The sequence below is a fragment of the Bos javanicus genome, chromosome 15, assembly GCF_032452875.1.
Source record: "Bos javanicus breed banteng chromosome 15, ARS-OSU_banteng_1.0, whole genome shotgun sequence".
Taxonomy (NCBI): domain Eukaryota; kingdom Metazoa; phylum Chordata; class Mammalia; order Artiodactyla; family Bovidae; genus Bos; species Bos javanicus.
The window spans coordinates 66,628,401-66,646,177 of NC_083882.1; the positions used below are offsets into that span (position 1 = coordinate 66,628,401).

Genomic DNA, 17,777 nt, shown 5'->3' on the forward strand with positions numbered 1-17,777 from the left:
CTGCATCAAGAGCTTTTCCAAAGTGGGACAATTGGGAAGCTCACATGGTTAACACAACCAACGAGGGACAGGAGTCCGTGCATAAATGTCTCATTTCCGAATTCAGAGAAATAATTTGAGGTGTGGTCTCCATGGATCCCAGAGGGTGCACACGAGGGGTGAGTCTCAGCTGCTCAGAGTGTTAACCAGCTCAACAAATACTCCTTGTATTGATTTCTGTCCCCTGTCATCCCTCTGGCCTCACTCCCTCCCTGCTTCCTGGGATCACCTCCCATGAAACCGCCTGGTCTGCGTCCTCGTCTCAAGCTCTGCTGTTGGGGGGAATCCCAACTAAGAAAACTCTCAGTAAGTGTCTACTTGTGGTTTTTATGGAAAAGTGTTTCTATTCTCAGGAAGACTAATTTTGGAACTCAAATTCAAGATGAATGTTGAGACATTTTTTGCCCTCATTTGATAGTTTATTTAAATCTAGAAACATACAAACTGATAAACATTGCCTCATTTGGTTACACATTTAGTAAACTCTGTGACATCAGATTGTTCCCCCCAGTACTGGAAGCTGGGTGGCTTCTATATTTCTCTTCCTTTTCTGCCACTTCTCACTATTGCCTTGGGGAGGAGCTGGGCACCTGGGGCGATGTGAGGGACACTCAGGAGACTCAGGGTGTTTATCCCAACAGTCAGCTCTCTGTACTGGTGTGTGCTGCCTGAATGTCAGCCCTGCTCGTCAAGATTAGCAGTAGGTTCTCCAGAGTGCTTTGCCCTAGCCTTTTTTGATCCCGGATACTGGCACTGGCAGGACAACTGAGCCGGAGGAAGATTCTAGCCAGTGACCAGAGAACATTTTTTTTTTCCTTCAGGGCAAAGCCAACTGGCCCACAACAGTATCAGCCTCCACTTTGGCTTCATTGGCCCCATGCTGAGAGAGCTGAGCCAACTGGCCTGTGCAGACAGCTTCTAGCATTACCACGACCTGATCTTTCCCCCTTGGAAATTTTCATTGTAATTACTCTGGCGTTTCACCACTATCAGGCTCTTGGCTATGTGGCACGGAGCTGAACCTTGTAGGTGGGTAGGCACACCTCTTTGGATGGGCTCATGTGGGTAAAAGTCCTCCAGCTGTGTGCTCCGTCACTCAGGAGTGTTTGACTCTTTGGCACCCCATGGACTGCAGTAGGCTTTCTTGTCCTTCACTGTCTCCTGGAGTTTGCTCAAATTCATGTCCATTAAGTCGGTGATACTATCTAACCATCCCATCCTCTGCCTCCTACTTCTCCTTTTGCCTTCACTGGTTCTCTTTTAAATTCAATCCCTTCCTGGTTTGGCCACAAGGGCATAGGCATTGCCAAGGTGATTTTATTATGTGTATCTTGGAATATATTGCCGTTTGTGTATGTAGTTCTGTTTTCTGGAATTATGACTTCTGGTAGAATTGGGGTTGATTTCTGGCTATCTATTGTTTTTCCAGCTGAAATGTTTTATTCCTTCACTTTGCCATTTCGTGAGGCTGAGTGAGGACACTCGTCCTGCTCTGGGAAGGTCATTTTAGAGGGTGTTACTGCTCTCAGCTTTTCCTCTTGCCCAGCTGGCCATTGTGAGATATGAGGCCAGAGGCGGATCACAGCTCTGACGGTCACTGATTGTAGCACTGCGGACTTATGGCTTGATTCTCTGAGCCTCTATTTCCTCACCTGTAAGGTAGAAATAAAGATAAGACAAAAGAGATCATGTGAATCAAAGTAGGAGGTGATCTAAGGTATTTGTTGAATTAGTAAATGTCAAAGTAACTTCTTGCCAGAGTTCCCAGCCTTAGGGAGAGCATGGTCTGATGGGGGAAATGACATATTAATGGTCAACTAAGATACAGGCTCATAAGTCTTACCAACAAGGAAAATACAAAGTGTTAAAAGAATACATGGGGATGAGGCTTAACTCAGTTTTGAGGGCTCATGGAGTGCTTCTTGGAGGAAGTGTAGGAAGATTTAGAGTTATTAGTGGTAATGTTAGTTATGATTAGTCAAGTGCTTACTATGTGCTAGGTAGTAAGCTGAGCACAACCTCATTTAAGTGTCATAATTGTATCCATCTCATGGGGTCTTAATCTCCCTTCTCCAGTTGAAGAAACCAGCTCAGAAAGGTTAAGTAACTTGCCCAAGGACACACAGCTAACGTGGCATGTTCAGGCTTTGAAGCTAAGTTTGATCCTAGAAGCCTTGCTTTTAACCAGAGCACCTCTGTTCGTGCATGACCCAGCTTGAAACTGACCATTTGTGACTTCCTATTGTGCATAGGATAAAGACTACACTTCTTAACATGCCCCAGATCTCTTGCCCACTCCTCTGGTCTCGCCCTTACGCCCCTCTCTGCCCTCAACCCCCATGACAGCCCCAGTAGCAGCTCATGAAAGATATATTCAGCTGAGAAGTCTGAGCTTGTCCTGTGGGGAATAGGGAGCCATGGAAATTTTAAGCAGATTGAATGGCAGCAAAACAAAACCCGAGAAGGCCAGTCAGAAGAAGGCTGAAGCAACTCAGGTTGAGGTGCATTGATCTGAATGAAGGGAGTGGCAGGAGGGTAGGAGAAGGGTGAGTTGTATTCAAGAGGCATTAAGTAGGTAGAATTTACAAATCTCAGTGACTGACATTGTTGGGGAAAAGTGAGTGAGAAGTCCAGCCTTATCCCCAGATTTATGGCTTGAATAACAAGGTAAAGGTGCCAGCTGGTCTTAAAGACCAATGCCTAACAGAAGCAAACAATACCTGTAATTCTACCGTGTTTTCATTACTTGCAGGTAGAAGGGTCCTGCTGCTGCTAAGTCACTTCAGTCGTGTCCGACTCTGTGTGACCCCATAGACGGCAGCCCACCAGGCTCCCCCGTCCCTGGGATTCTCCAGGCAAGAACACCGGAGTGGGTTGCCATTTCCTTCTCCAGTGCATGAAAGTGAAAAGTGAAAGTGAAGTAGCTCAGTCGTGTCCCACTCTTAGCGACCCCATGGACTGCAGCCCACCAGGCTCCTCCATCCATGGGATTTTCCAGGCAAGAGTAAAAAAAAAAAAAAAAAAAATTCCCTTTCTTGTCCCTTTCATTCCTTCTCTTCCACTCTGGAGGTGGGAATTCACTGAAAGATGCACACACAAAAAATCCCTCTTCTCTACACCCCTGCCATCCAGAACTGAACTGCAAACCCACACGGCATCAGCTCCAGACATCAGGCAATCAAACAGTGCCCCCAAATTAAGCTTTTAAACATTAAAATCAATCAAGCCCAAAGAATCTAACTTCAAGAGGTGTTTAAAAGAAGTAGGCTGAGGTGAACAGAGAAAAACAACGTAAATTATTAAAGCAGAGTTTTCATGGTGCAGGAAGAATGTTCCAATAATGTCAGTTTAAAAATGTAAATCTACTTACCTTCCAGATGATTTTTTTTTCTCAGTACTTGTGTTAAAGCACTGCTTACCTGTTTGTCTATGAAAGAGTCTGTTACTTAGGAAAGGAGATCATGGGAGCATTGTCTCCCATTTATCACTGAGTGAATATCTCCTATCACTTTTGGCTTGTTAGTTAATTACTGTATAAATTTCCCTACTGGAATCTTACTTTTCAGAACCCAAGCGCCAAATGTTCATAATGTTTAAAAAGACGCTTCCTTTCTTCTCTATTCATTTCCCTCCCTTCCTTCTTTTGGACCCTGTGGTGCATTTGTAATATTGAAATAATGACATTAAAATCACTTTTATCTCATTGACTTGGATGACCAGAATATAAGGTTAAGAAGGGTTGGGAACAAAATTATTTAGATGAAGAAACTGGGAGAAAAAAAGTTTCTCTCAAGTCAGTGATCTTCAAGTGAACTTACATTTAACAATGATGCCAGGAAAGCAGACATGTCGTGTGGTCATTCATCAGATAAAACATCTATTATCAGTTACCTTGAAAAGAAATATGTTGTGAGCCCCAAATGCAAGCTACATGTGAAATTTTAAAATTTCCACATTAAAGTAGTAAGATACCAGTGGAGTTAATTTGAATATTATTTTATATAAACCTATACATCTAAATCCCTTATTTCAACCTATGGTCAGTGTAAATATTATTGAGATCTTTTACATTCTCTTTTGTACTGAACCTGAAATTCAGTTTGGCTTTTTACTTAGCTCCTATCATAATAGCCACATTTCAAGTGCTCAGTATATCTATTTGGGGCTACAAGCAGTTAAAGGCTACCATATTGCACACCACAGGTCTATTGTATATAATTCAATGACAATTTTCCCTCTCAAACTGATAGACCAAGAATAGATTTATACATTTAATAAATCTACCTTTTCCCCCCTTTCCAATTGAGAAAGGAAAAAAAGAAGTCTGTGATGAAAGCTGGCAACAAGGCCCAGTTAATAAATTTCAGGTTAAATTCTTTTTCATATAATTGTTCATTGGTTCCAGGCCTGATCACAAATGAAAAATAATTCTTTTAAGGATGTAGACAACTTCATTCAAGGGGCAGTAAAACTGAGACATTCAAATAAATAACAAGCTGCATGTTTTTTCTAAATGAGGGGTAAAATTTTCATCCTTTCAGATGGTACAAATTTTTCATTTATAAATGTCAGAAGATCTCTCTTCCTCAAGCTAGTGACTTTATTAAACATGAATTACAAGAACTGTGCTGGTTCCCAGCAGTATTTCTCTGTAGATTAGTCTGACAATTTAAAAATATATCTATACATTTGGCAGCTCTGGGATGACTTTAATTTCTAGCTGGGAGAACTCTCATACTCAGCATTTTTGGGGGTGTGGAAACTACTATAATTAGACACATCTAGAAAAGTTTTCTGGGAGTTGAATTGTATTGCATAATAAATCAAGTTCCATTTGATGTGTTGAGCATTTCTACCTGTCTAGCCCCAAACCCAGTGAGCACATTACCTTTCAAGCTGCTCACACCTTCTAAGTTTTATGAATAAGATGTTGTTTTGCTATAGAAGGCAGCAAGGTTCAGAATGGTATTGTGGGAGTCCTTTGGAATCAAAAGGATCTGGCTTCAAATCTTGGTTTACTTTGTGGGTTATTTTGGGCCAGTCACTTCTGCACCTCAGATTTCCCCATCTGTGCAAAAGGCATCATAACATTCAACTCAGAGATTGCTGTGAAGATAGATGTGATCATAAATATACAATGTTTGATGCAGACACTTGGTTAATGACAATTCTCTCCTACTGCCTTCCTCAGGCTAATGGGTAAGTGAGATTCAATAATGCTGAATGTTCACAGACTCAGTGTTTACAGTAAGGCTTTTGTATTAGTTATCTGTTGGTCTATAACCGATTATCTCAAAATTTAGTGCCTTAAAACAACAAGCATATAATCTTCCAGTTATCCTGGGTCAGGAATCTGGGCACAGTTAGCTGGGTTCCTCTGTTTAAGGTCTCTCATGAAGTTGTAGCCAAACAGTCAGCTAGGGTTGGATCTCATCTGAAGGCTTGACTGAGGGGAAGATTTGCCTCCAAGTTCAGTCATGTGGTTATTGGCGGGATTCAGTTGTTGGTGGGTTCATTGGATTGAGGGTCTTAGTACCTTACTAGCTGTCGCTAGAAGCCTTTATACTTCCTTGCCAATTGAATCTTTCCATAGTACAGTTTGGAAATTGGCAACTGGTGAGGGAGACAGGGAGAGAGAGAGAAAGAAACAGGAGCCTGAGTGTTGGTATGATCTAGGTGGCCCTAGTGGTAAAGAACCCACCTGCTGATGCAGGAGATGTAAGAGATGTGGGTTTGATCCCTGGGTCAGGAAGATATCTTGGAGAAGGGCATGGCAACCCCCTCCAGTATTCTTGCTTGGAGAATCCCATGGACAGAGGAGACTGGAGGACTATACTTCATAGGGCCACCAAGAGTCAGACATGACTGAGTGACTGAGCACAGTTTTGGAATACTTTGGCTGTATTCTCTTTGTTAGAACTGAGTCACTAGATCCAGCAACATTCAAGGGAGGGAATGACGTAAAAGTGTGAATTCCAGGAAGTAAGATCATTGAGGGCCATCTCAGAGGTTGCCTCCTGCAGACATTCGAAGTTTTAACCTTCATGTTTCCTGGTATTACTTACCCCTCAAATGTAGGCCCTCAGCAAGTAATGCAAATAAGGGCTGAACAAATGAAGACTGTGAGTCAGAAACTGCTGAATGCCTCACATAGCCCTTATGATAAAGGACACTGTATTACATGTCAATTTGATGTCTGTCTGTCTCCCCAGTTAGACTGTGAGCTCTGTGAGTACAAGGAAAGGTGTGTTCACAGCAGCAAACCAGAGTCCAGAACAGTGTTTGACACAGTTCTCTCTAAACAACTGTCAAATAAGTGAGGGAATCAGTGAGTCCTCCTGCTTCATGCAACAACCCCAGGAGGTGGGTAAAACTGTTACGCCCACTGCACAGGAAAATGGCACTCAGAGTAATTTGACTCTGAAAGACAGAGAAAGTGACTTTCTCAGCCTCACGGAGCTGGTAAGTGGGGGGACCGAGGGGCCCAGGTGTGTCACGCTGCTCCAAAGCCCTTGTGGAGTAGTTTACTTGACTGACGCGTCATGATAATCGTGGTATGGGGGAGACAGCTCGCATGGGCATACATTTCGGGAAGCACGCAGTCATCTTCTTCCACCAGGCAGCCTCTCAGCCGGCAGATTCCAGCATCCACTCCGTGTGGAGGGGAACGAGCCTTCTGTGACTGTATCCTCAAGCGAATTTCTGTTTTCTTTACATCCCAGAAGGAACAAAAAGCAGATGAATGACAGGGAGAGCATAGAGCAGGAAGGATGGCGCCCATGTGAAACTGTGAGCCAAGGAAATAACTAAGGGAGGAAGGGAGCAAGGCCATCTACCTTGATTTTTATGAAGCGAATGTCTACTAGTTTCCGGTAAGCATTTTGTAAGTAGTTTCTCTCTGTCTCTCTGGTGTCCTGCGGCTCTTCCTCTGCTTGTTAGTTCTACTCACATCTTTACTCTTCCTGGAGTTAAAACCTTTTTTTAAAGTCTGAATGTGGCCTAGGTGCTTTGGAAAAAAGGCGATGATAATGACAGTAATTTCAGAATAAACCATGATAACAATAAAACAAACATTTGAGTGCTTACTAAGCAGCCGTCAAAATTCAAAGTGTTTTCCAATTATGCAGTCATTTATAAGGTCCTATAGAATCATTGAGCCAATCCCCTGGATGGCTTTAAAGGCAGAAGTACTAGTTATCTACTGCTAAATAATCACCTGGAAGTCAGTGGTTTAAAACAACAATTCATACTTCTTATCTCTGATAGTTTCTGTAGATCAGGAATTTGGGAGTGGCTGGGTGGTTCCAGCTCAGGATTTCTTGCAATAGCTGGTCAGATATTGGTCCAGGCACAGTCATCTGAGGGCTCGATTGAGACTTAAGGTTCTGCTGCCAAGATGGTTCATTCCAAGTTGGCAGGAAGCTCAGTCCCTCTCCCTGTGGGCTTATCCACAGGACTTCTTGAGTGTCCTCCCAACACAGTGGCTGACTTCATCCAGAGCAAGGGATCGGAGGGAGCAAGGAAGAAAGTGCTATGTCCTTTGTGATCCAGCCTTCAAGGGTACCCTCTGCCACTTCCACAATATCTACTGGTCACACGAGTCAGCCAGGCCAGTGTGGAAGGGATTATGGGAGGGGACTACAGAAAGCACAAATACCAAAAGCCAAGGATCTCTGAGTGCCATCGTGGAGACTGGCTACCACAGCAGCTGCCTTGTAGTGTGAACCGTAACCACAAGCACACCAGTATCTACTTTTTCTTGAGCAATTATTATGGGCAAGGTACTGTGCAAAAGACTTCACATAGCTCACTGAATCCTGACAGCAACCCTAAGATCTAGGGTGTCTTATTATTCCCATTTTACAGATAAGGTAACTAAAGCTCAGAGAGTCTAATCATATGCCCAAAGTCACAGACTAGGAAGAGAACTGGAGCACAGGTAAGAAGAAGCTTATTCACTGGAAGGAATGATGCTGAAGCTGAAGCTTCAATACTCTGGCCACCTGATGCGAAGAGCCAATTCACTGGAAGAGACCTTGATGCTGGGAAAGATTGAGGGCAAGAGGAGAAGGGGATGACAGAGAATGAGATGGCTGGATGGCATCATTGACTCAATGCACATGAGTTTGAGCAAACTTCAGGAGATAGTGAAGGACAGAGAAGCCTGGCAAATTGCAGCTCATGGGATCACCAAGAATCAAACATGACTTAGCGACTGAACAATGAAGAAGAAGCTGAGCTCAAGTCTAGTTTGTGCTATTTTCATGTGTGATTTGGCTGGAGCTGCTGTGAGGAGTTGATGAGAAAAAGCATGAGAACTATAGATCATTCTACCAAAGACCACAGTGAGACAAAACTCTTCCCTTCTTTAACAATGTGAAGCCATGTTTGAAGCATACATCCAAGCTCAGAGTGTCTCATTTTTGGTAAATAAGAGCCATGAAGCACTCTGATTTTTATTTTTATGAAACCAACTGAAAAAAAAGACTTGGGATTGGCTCCCTGAGATCTGAACAATTAGCAGTGGATCCTATTACATTTTCTGGAAGCTGAGGGTCCTGTGCTTTTGACAGAATTCCAAAGAACTGGCAGAAAAGGCAGAGGAACCAGAGATCAAATTGCCAACATCCACTGGATCATAGAAAAAGCAAGAGAGTTCCAGAAAAAACATCTACTTCTGCTTTATTAACTACAACAAAGCCTTTGACTGTGTGGATCACAACAAACTGTGGAAAATTCTTCAAGAGATGGGAATACCAGACCACCTTATGTGCCTCTTGAGAAATCTTATGCAGGTTAAGAAGCAACAGTTAGAACCGGACATGGAACAACGAACTGGTTCCAAACAGGGAAAGGAGTACATCAAGGCTGTATATTGTCACCCTGCTTATTTAATTTATATGCAGAGTACATCAGACTGCTTCCAAATAGGAAAAGGAGTAGTCAAGGCTGTATATTGTCACCCTGCTTATTTAACTTATATGTAGAGTACATCATGAGAAGCGCTGGGCTGGATGAAGCACAAGTTGGAATCAAGATTGCCGGGAGAAATATCAATAACCTCAGATATGCAGATGACACCACCATTATGACAGAAAGTGAAGAGGAACTAAAAAGCCTCTTGATGAAAGTGAAAGAAGAGAGTGAAAAAGTTAGCTTAAAGCTCAACATTCAGAAAACGAAGATCATGGCACCTGTTCCTATCACTTCATGGGAAATAGATGGGGAAACAGTGGAAACAGTGTCAGACTTTATTTTTTTGGGCTCCAAAATCACTGCAGATGGTGACTGCAGCCATGAAATTAAAAGACACTTACTCCTTGGAAGGAAAGTTATGACCAACCTAGACAGCATATTGAAAAGCAGAGACATTACTTTGCCAACAAAGGTCCATCTAGTCAAGGCTATGGTTTTTCCAGTGGTCATGTATGGATGTGAGAGTTGGACCATGAAGAAAGCTGAGCGCTTAAGAATTGATGCTTTTGAACTGTGGTGTTGGAGAAGACTCTTGAGAGTCCCTTGGACTGCAAGGAGATCCAACCAGTCCATTCTGAAGGGGATCAGCCCTGGGTGTTCTTTGGAAGGAATGATGCTAAAGCTGAAACTCCAGTACTTTGGCCACCTCATGCAAAGAGTTGACTCATTGGAAAAGACTCTGATGCTGGGAGGGATTGGGGGCAGGAGGAGAAGGGGACGACAGAGGATGAGATGGCTGGATGGCATCACCGACTCGATGGATGTGAGTCTGAGTGAACTCTGGGAGTTGGTGATGGACAGGGAGGCCTGGCGTACTGCAATTCATGGGGTAGCAAAGAGTCGGACACGACTGAGAGACTGAACTGAACTGAACTGTACATCATGTGAAATGCTGGGCTGGATGAAGCACAAGCTGGAATCAAGATTGCCAGAGAAATATCAATAACCTCAGATATGCAGATGACACCACCCTTGTGGCAGAAAGCAAAGAGGAATTAAAAAGCCTCTTGATAAAAGTGAAAGAGGAGAGTGAAAAAGCTGGTTTGAAACTCAACATTCAAAAAACTAAGATCATGGCATCCAGTCCCATCACTTCATGGCAAATAGATGGGCAAACAGTGACGGACTTTATTTTGGGGGGCTCCAAAATCATTGCAGATGGTGACTGCAGCCGTGAAATTAAAAGACATTTGCTCCTTGGAAGAAAAGCCATGACCAATCTAGACAGCATATTAAAAAGCAGAGACATTACTTTGCCGACAAAGGTATGTCTTGTCAAAGCTATGGTTTTTCGAGTAGTCATGTATGTATGTAAGAGTTGGACCATAAGGAAAGCTGAGTGCCGAAGAACTGATGCTTTTGAACTGTGGTGTTGGAGAAGACTCTTGAGAGTGCCTTGGACTGCAAGGAGATCCAACCAGTCCATCCTAAAGGAAATCAGTCCTGAATATTCATTGGAAAGACTGATGCTGAAGCTGAAACTCCAACACTTTGGCCACCTGATGCGAAAAACGGACTCATTTGAAAAGACCCTGATACTGGAAAAGATTGAAGGTGGGAGGAGAGGGGGACGACAGAGGATGAGATGGTTAGATGGCATCACTGACTCGATGGAAATGAGTTTGAGCAAGCTCTGGGAGTTGGTGAAGGACAGGGAAGCCTGGCATGCTCCAGTCCATGGGGGTCACAAAGAGTTGGACATGACTGAATAACTGAATTGAACTAAACAGCTTAAACGGTGGGGAGGCTGAGAGTGTTTCAATAGAAGTATAAAAACAACATGGAATGTAAAGAGGGCTTTACATAGTTGGAATGGTCTCAAAGACATTAATATATTTAAAAGAAATGTGTGTGCATGTGTGTGTGGCGGGGGCAGGGGGAGAGGGGAGAGAGAGAAATTGAGACAGAGACAGAGAGGCAGGAAGTAAACCAGGCACTTACAGAGTTGAAGCTCAAGTGCCCAGAGGAACACAGGGAAATAAGAAAGATGGTACTGGGTCAGGTCCATTCCTCCTTCCATATTTCTAATATTTGGAGGCAAATGAACAGCTGTAGGAGAAATTATTTGCCTTCTTCTGTATCATTATCAGAGGTCAGAGGCTTCATTCCAACATACTTCCTGGGAAAATGTATGTACTCATACACACTTGAAATTTGCATAAAACATTGGGGGTTTTAAAATTCTCTGAAGCCCATGAGATGAGCACCCTAGTCCTTGTGGACCCCAGAAGAAAACCCCCAGAGGCTAAATGTTTTGGAGAATTTGTTTGTGTTTTCCATATTTAACAAAGTACTTTGTAATATGGAACTTGCTCAACTTGCCTATATGGCATCACATTTTCTCATTACCTTGAACCGTTGTTGTTATTTTTAAAATTTTGACCTGATCCACTTTAACCTTTATATTTCCAGCCTAGAGCAGATAATTAAAATGCAAAGACACTGAATCTCAGTATCTTCTGTGGTTTCTCCCGTTCATCTCAAATCTAATGTGGGTATCCCATCCACAACTTCTCTTGCCTAGCAGTTCCGGCACCCATGCCCTCCCAGCTCCTTCAAACAGGTATGGTTTATACACAGTAAAATGCACTTGCTTTAGGTGTGGGTTTTAGGGATGTAGTTCTCTAAGTTTTCACAAACGCATAAAGTTATGTATGTCTTGTATACAACAATAGCCACCAACACTGCTGCTAAGTCACTTCAGTCGTGTCCGACTCTGTGCGACCCCATAGACAGCAGCCCACCAGGCTCCCCTGTCCCTGGGATTCTCCAGGCAAGAACACTGGAGTGGGTTGCCATTTCCTTCTCCAGTGCATGAAAGTGAAAGTGAAGTTGCTCAGTCGTGTCCGACTCTTAGCGACCCCATGGACTGCAGCCCACCAGGCTCCTCCATCCGTGGGATTTTCCAGGCAAGAGTACTGGAGTGGGGTGCCATTGCCACCACCACTACCATAATCAAATTGAGAACAGTCTCACTGCTCCACAATGTTCCCTTGTGACCCTTTGCACTGGTCCTTCCCCAGGCCAGATCCTGGTGTCTGCTGAGCTGATTTTGGTCCCTATGGCTTTGCTTCCCTCCCTGTCCTCATCCCTCATGTCTTATAAATGGAGTCATACAGAATGCCCCCTTGGAGCCTGGATTCTTTCTCCTAGCACACTTCTGAGATTCATTCATGTTGAGCCACTTGTGACTTTGTCGGTAAAGAACCTGCCTGCAGTACAGGAGACCCGGGGTTCAATCCCTGAGTCAGGAAGATCCCCTGGAGCAGGAAATGGCAACTCACTTCAGTATTCCTGCCTGGAGAACTGTTTGGACAGAGAACCGTATAGCCTGGAGGGCTACAATCCACTGGGTCCCAAGAGTTGGACACGACTGAGTGACTAAAGCAGCAGCACCTGTTGCTTCATTAAGTGACAGGAGACAATTTCTTTATCCATTTCTCAGTTAATGGATATTTCCAGTTTGGGGTGATGACTTGCATTTTTTCTTGCTTTTTTTTTCTGGAGAAGGAAGGGGCTGGAGAGTGGACACCGAAAGCGTCATTGATTCTTCCTCCGTCTAAATCCTCTGGCAATTGTCACCAGTGCTGTCTTGGAGCCCCAACTGCACTGGAGCAGCTGTTCTTTTTGTATTTGGGCTTCTACTTTCACATTTACTTTCCTTTTCTGCAAACTGGGGCCCCAAAGTCCCTTGGTCTAGGCAGACAAGATCCAGAGGAAATAAAGCACAGGCTAAAGCTGTGTGCCTACTCCACTTGTGGTTCACCATCAGTTTCCAAATCACCTGAAAGCTTCTTAGAAAAGCAGAATCTCAGGCCCCACCCAATACTTACTGAGTCCGAGTCCAGGTGCGTCGGATGCATTTGAAAAGTTTGAGAAGCACTCCTCGTATTCCATATTGCTACTAAAAATAATACATACATACATACATATATATATATATTTTCTTTCTCATAACATTTGGCCAATTCTTTCAACTTCTTTCCTTCCCTGGAGTAAACTCATTCTGTAGTTAGTTCTGTAAAGAATTCAAGTTTGGGACTTGAGGAGGTGGTGAGCGCTGCATCCTCGAAGGATGGAGGAACAGAAGTGGGAGGAAAAAGAGAAAGAGAAGGCGAGGACCGGGCCTGGACTGTTACATCCTCGCAGCCAGAGGGGGTTGATGGCGAGCGGCCGCCAGGGCCGGACCCTCCGTGGCCCCCTTGGCGGCCTCTCTGAGCCTGGACAACCGGGGCAGGACGCGGGCGGCGCGCGGCCCGGATGCTCGCGAAAACTTCGCAGAGCGGGGCCAGGCCGGCCAGGCTGAGAGGGCGGGGCGGGCGGGAGGCGGGACCGCGGGGGCGGGGCCGGCGCCGCGAGGGGCGGGGTCGTCGCCGAGGCCGCGGGGGCAGCGACGGCGCCGGGCAGCGGGAGCGGCGGCCGCGCCATGTGGCTGCTGGGGCCGCTGTGCCTGCTGCTGAGCAGCGCCGCGGGTGAGTCGGGGGGCGTCCGGAGAACTTTCTGAGGGGCGCGGGGCGCGGCGGCGGGGCTGCGATCGTGCCCCCTCCCCTTGCCCGGGCTGCGTCTCCCGGCGCGGGTGTGCACAGAGGGCGGACCCCGGCGCCGGGCTGGCCGGGACCCCGGCGAGGGGCCGCGGCGGGGTGCGCGCCGTCCTATTGTGTGGGCGTGCGCGCCGGCTTGTGCTGTGTGGTGTGTGCACGGGCGGGGCTTTGTGTGCAGTCCGGCTCTGGGGAGCCCGGCAGCTGCCCCGATTGGGCGTAGCTGGAGAGTTCGTGTGTGTGTGTGTGTGTGTGTGTGTGTGTGTGTTGTGTGTTGTGTAGAAGAAAGGAAGAAGGGTGGGGAGAGGAGAGAACGCTTCCCTGATCCCAGCATCCCAGACGCGGGGTGCTGGGTGCTGCGATAGCCTCCCCAGGGCCCCTTTGGGTCTTGTGTGCACCCCCGTGCGTCAGTTTCCTACCTGGTCCGCCGGGCGGGTGGTATCGCCCTTCCCATCCATTCCTCCCTGGGACTGTTTGGTTTAAGCAAAGGGAGATGAAGCAGGGCCGGACCTGGGAATTATTCATCTTTCCCACTGATTCTGGGAGCAGGACATTTATTTAAATCATCTGATCACCCCCACTCGCCTTACGGTGGACGCCCTATCCGGCAAGATGCCCTGGGAGAGGGCACGGGGTTCATCTGCCACCCTTTGAACCTGGCATCGCCTTTAGCGTGTGCACCCTGAGGTCTTCAGGAGCAGCGTGACGTTCTCTGGAACTTTTCTGCTGATGTGGGCACGCTCCAGATTCCAGCCCGGAGCTGTTCCCCTGCCCCTGCCCTCTGGTCACAGCTGTCAGCTGCCCCCTCCAAGGGTCGGCAGGCCCTTGACCCCCCCATAGTTATTTCTGGGCAGCTGGTGCACGGGAAAGTAGATGGCAGGGCAGCGTGAACTTTCTGAAGTTGGTGCCATCTACATGTCTAATTCATGCTCGATTCTCCCACATACTTCTAGCTACTTGAGGTGGAAGTATCTTTGGGGGTGTATTTGTTGGGGAAGTTGAGCCTCACTTAATTCCAGGCTTCCCCCTCCCTGCCAGATGTGCACTAGGAAAGACAAACCCTCCTCCTTGTTTGGAGTCCCTGGTCCTGGCCATCCTGAGAATCCACTGGGTAGCCTTCCCCCACTCTAAGACCTATGACATCATCCCCACTCCTCTGAGACTCCCGCTTAGATGTCTGTGGGTTTTCTGCGGCTTCCAGGGAGGGTGGAATGCTGGTGGCTGCTGTGGATTTTTAACCAGGTGTGGGTCAGAGTGTCCTGTTTGTCCTGAACTACTCAGCCACCCCAGGGAGAGGGTTTCCAGGGGGCGTTGGCAGTCACAGGTAGGGACGAGTGATTATTTGGAGGCTGTTAGAACTGGGAGGTTTCCTGGACATCTCAGACACAAAGACCTGCCTAGATTCATGCTTTCTATTTGCATTGACTTGGTGTGTCCCCTGATAAAACCCAAGTAGGACAGTCCAGAAGCCAGGTCTTGTGCATGTCCTCAGGGAACTGCCTGCGGCCCAGTAGAAACTGTTATTTATTGCATCTCCCAGTTAGTACTGGGTGGCTTTCGTTGAGTCTTCATCACTGTAAAAATAGCTGTACAGTTAATTTTGTCTTTCTCTGGTCAGCACTGGTTAATATGTGTGTACGTGTAAAATAGGGCTAAAGTAAGTAGAATAGTCAGAGTGGGTTTGAGCAAACTCCAGGAGATAGTGAAGGACAGGGAAATCTGGTGTGCTACAATCCATGGGGTTCAAAGAGTTGGACACGACTGAACAACAGTCATAGTGGGGAGGGAAGGATGGGGGGTGGTAGTTACAAAACACCTAGCTGTCCCAACTGGTACCAGGTTTTCTGTTATCCGTGTTTCTTGGGCTCGTGTGGTTTTGACTCACCTTTACAGTGAGTTGCTAGTTTAGAAACCTCTAGGCAGGTTGAAGTGTGTGCATTTTTCCTGTTATATTAAGTATCACCCTTCTAGAAGGGATTTCACTTTGCCCTAACTTGTCACCGGAGAACAGGGCCGGTCACGTCTCCTGAAGCCTATATGGTAGGTCAGTTCGTAGTGGGCCAAAGACCCTGTCCTTCTGTCCCATATCCTCCACCTCCATGCTCTTTTGGGAAGTTGATCGAACAAGAAAGATGATAAATGCCAGTGCTTTGGCACTTTGGATTTCTTTCTCCCTTTGATAGTCTGTGAAGAAACTCGGGGTCAGAGCGGAGCCCTAGTCTGAGTTTCAGGTCTTTGTAGGACTGGAAGGACACTGACATTTCAACAGCAATCTGGAGGCCTCTATTTTTCAGGAATCTTCTCAGACACCTTTGCATGCATGTGTATATTTTTTCCTTCCTTTGTTTTTACTGTTTGTGTTAGGGAAGTGAAGCATCGATTTCGACCGTTATTATTTTTTAATGTATCCGGTGAGAAAGGCTCAGGCTGTTTGAGGTCCAGCTTTCCTTGCCGAGGTGGGCTCAGTGGGTTTAAATGCGTGGATGCTGAAGGATGTCTAATGGTGGGCAGGCCTTGTGGGGGTTAGACGGTTCACCTCCTTATTGGTTGACCTTTTAGGAACTCCCTGACCTTTTCTACCTGTCCGTGAAAAGGCTTGATTTCCCCCGTGTGTACCCAGGAGTGTGGGTGTTGACCTTTTCTTTTGGAGCGATCTGCTTAGTGATGTGAGCAGGTGGGTTTTATTATTATTATTTTTAAACGAACTGAGTGGCTTTGTGCAGCCTAGGCCCATCGATGAGGCTGTGTGCAGCAAGTACAAATAAACACACCTTGTTGCTTTTCGTCTTCAAAGAGACGGATGAAGGCTCCCTGCTGGGGTGCGAGGTGTTTTTTCCTGACAGTCCACTTCGGCCTTTACCTTTGTGATAAGTGACGGAGAGGCACAGGATGTGAGCCAGGAGCAGAGGGAGGGCCTCCAAGACTGGTCTAGGTGTCTCGTTGCCAAGGTCACCAGAAGAACTTGAAAGTGGGTTTGTATCGTCTTCTTTGTGAAAGGGTTTAGAGAACTGGGAATTAGGAGAGTTTCTAATCAAATAATCTACGAAAGTCATGGCCTTTTCCACCTTCCCCTTTTTCACGGGAAAGGAGAGAATAGGGAACCCAGTGTCTATGGACCCTCATCTCCTACGTGTGAGATGCTTTGCTCGCCCTTGAAACACGTGATTCCGTTGAGTTTTTCCAACGATATTGTGTGACAGGAAGTCATTTTGTGGTCCGTGAAAGATTATCCGTACCCAGGGTGCCAGATTCTGACTCGAGTTTCTCTCTGGGCCCCCAGTCTGGGCTTTCCGCCCTATTTCCGGGCATCCTTCCATGCCTTTCCCCCTACGTGCTTTTGTGAATTAACAATCCTTGAGTTTCTTTCCATAAACAGCCCCCCTTCCCAAATCTGTTCACTTTGCAGTCACAGCAGTTGGTATTTGTGGTAAATACATAAAAATAAATCCCAGGCCTTGAGTAAAGATAGAACTTTCAAAATAGCGCCCATATTTTTGCTCTGTGCATGGGAGAGGCATGTCTGGCAGGAGATACCACTGGACATGGTTCCATTTCTTGACCCGAGGTGTAGTTACATGGGGGTTTGTTTTCATTCATTAAACTGTATATTTACCTTTCCCCCCTTTTCTTACATGTTTATGGTATTTTACAGTTAAAAAATGGAAGACAAGTCAGAGTGATGGAACTGGTTTTAGCTATGAGAGAGCCCTGGGGGAAAATCTGTTTTTGGTTGTGGAGTTATCTTGTTTGTTCTTTTTCCCTCTTTCTCTCTTTGGAATATTTTGGAAATGCATGGGCCGTCCTAACTGTACAGCTATTTTTGCCTCAGCATCTACCTAACAACTGGGGAGGTTTTTAAACATGGCTGCTTCTGTGTGTGTGTTGCTTTTATTGTAATTGTTGTGAAAGAATCTACCTTTTGGGTCTTAAGAGTGCCCTTAAAACGTCTGCTGGGAGAAGAGCCAGGTACTCTGAGGATACAGGATTTGCCTGTCATATGTATTTGATGTTTGATGTTGCTCACAGGTTAAGTAAACTTTTGGTGGCTTAGCTGGTAAAGCATCCGACTGCCATGCAGGAGACCGGGGTTTGACCCCTGGGTTGGGAAGATCCCCTGGAGAAGGGAATGGCTACCCACTTCAGTTCTTGCCTGGAGAATCCCATGGATAGAGGAACCTGGTGGGCTACAGACCATGGGGTTGCAAAGAGTTGGACACAACTGAG

The 17,777-nt window shown here is 45.9% G+C and overlaps 1 protein-coding gene and 1 long non-coding RNA gene across 2 annotated transcripts in view; one reads left to right on the forward strand and one right to left on the reverse strand.

The window, feature by feature from the left end:
* Nucleotides 1-325: 325 nt before the first annotated feature.
* On the reverse strand, nt 326-13,270 carry LOC133226973 (uncharacterized). Its single transcript, XR_009729682.1, has 3 exons — nt 12,849-13,270; nt 3,858-3,930; nt 326-1,691 (listed from the first exon to the last, which is right to left on the reverse strand). It is a non-coding gene; the product is annotated as an uncharacterized LOC133226973 (long non-coding RNA).
* A 76-nt stretch (nt 13,271-13,346) lies between these two features.
* The window catches only part of LDLRAD3 (low density lipoprotein receptor class A domain containing 3), a 273,212-nt gene continuing 268,781 nt past the window's right edge, over nt 13,347-17,777 (forward strand). Inside the window, exon 1 of the mRNA XM_061381148.1 lies at nt 13,347-13,487. Within this exon, the coding sequence (XP_061237132.1) occupies nt 13,442-13,487 (46 nt within the window). The 5' untranslated portion in view covers nt 13,347-13,441. The remainder of the gene's footprint in view (nt 13,488-17,777) is intronic.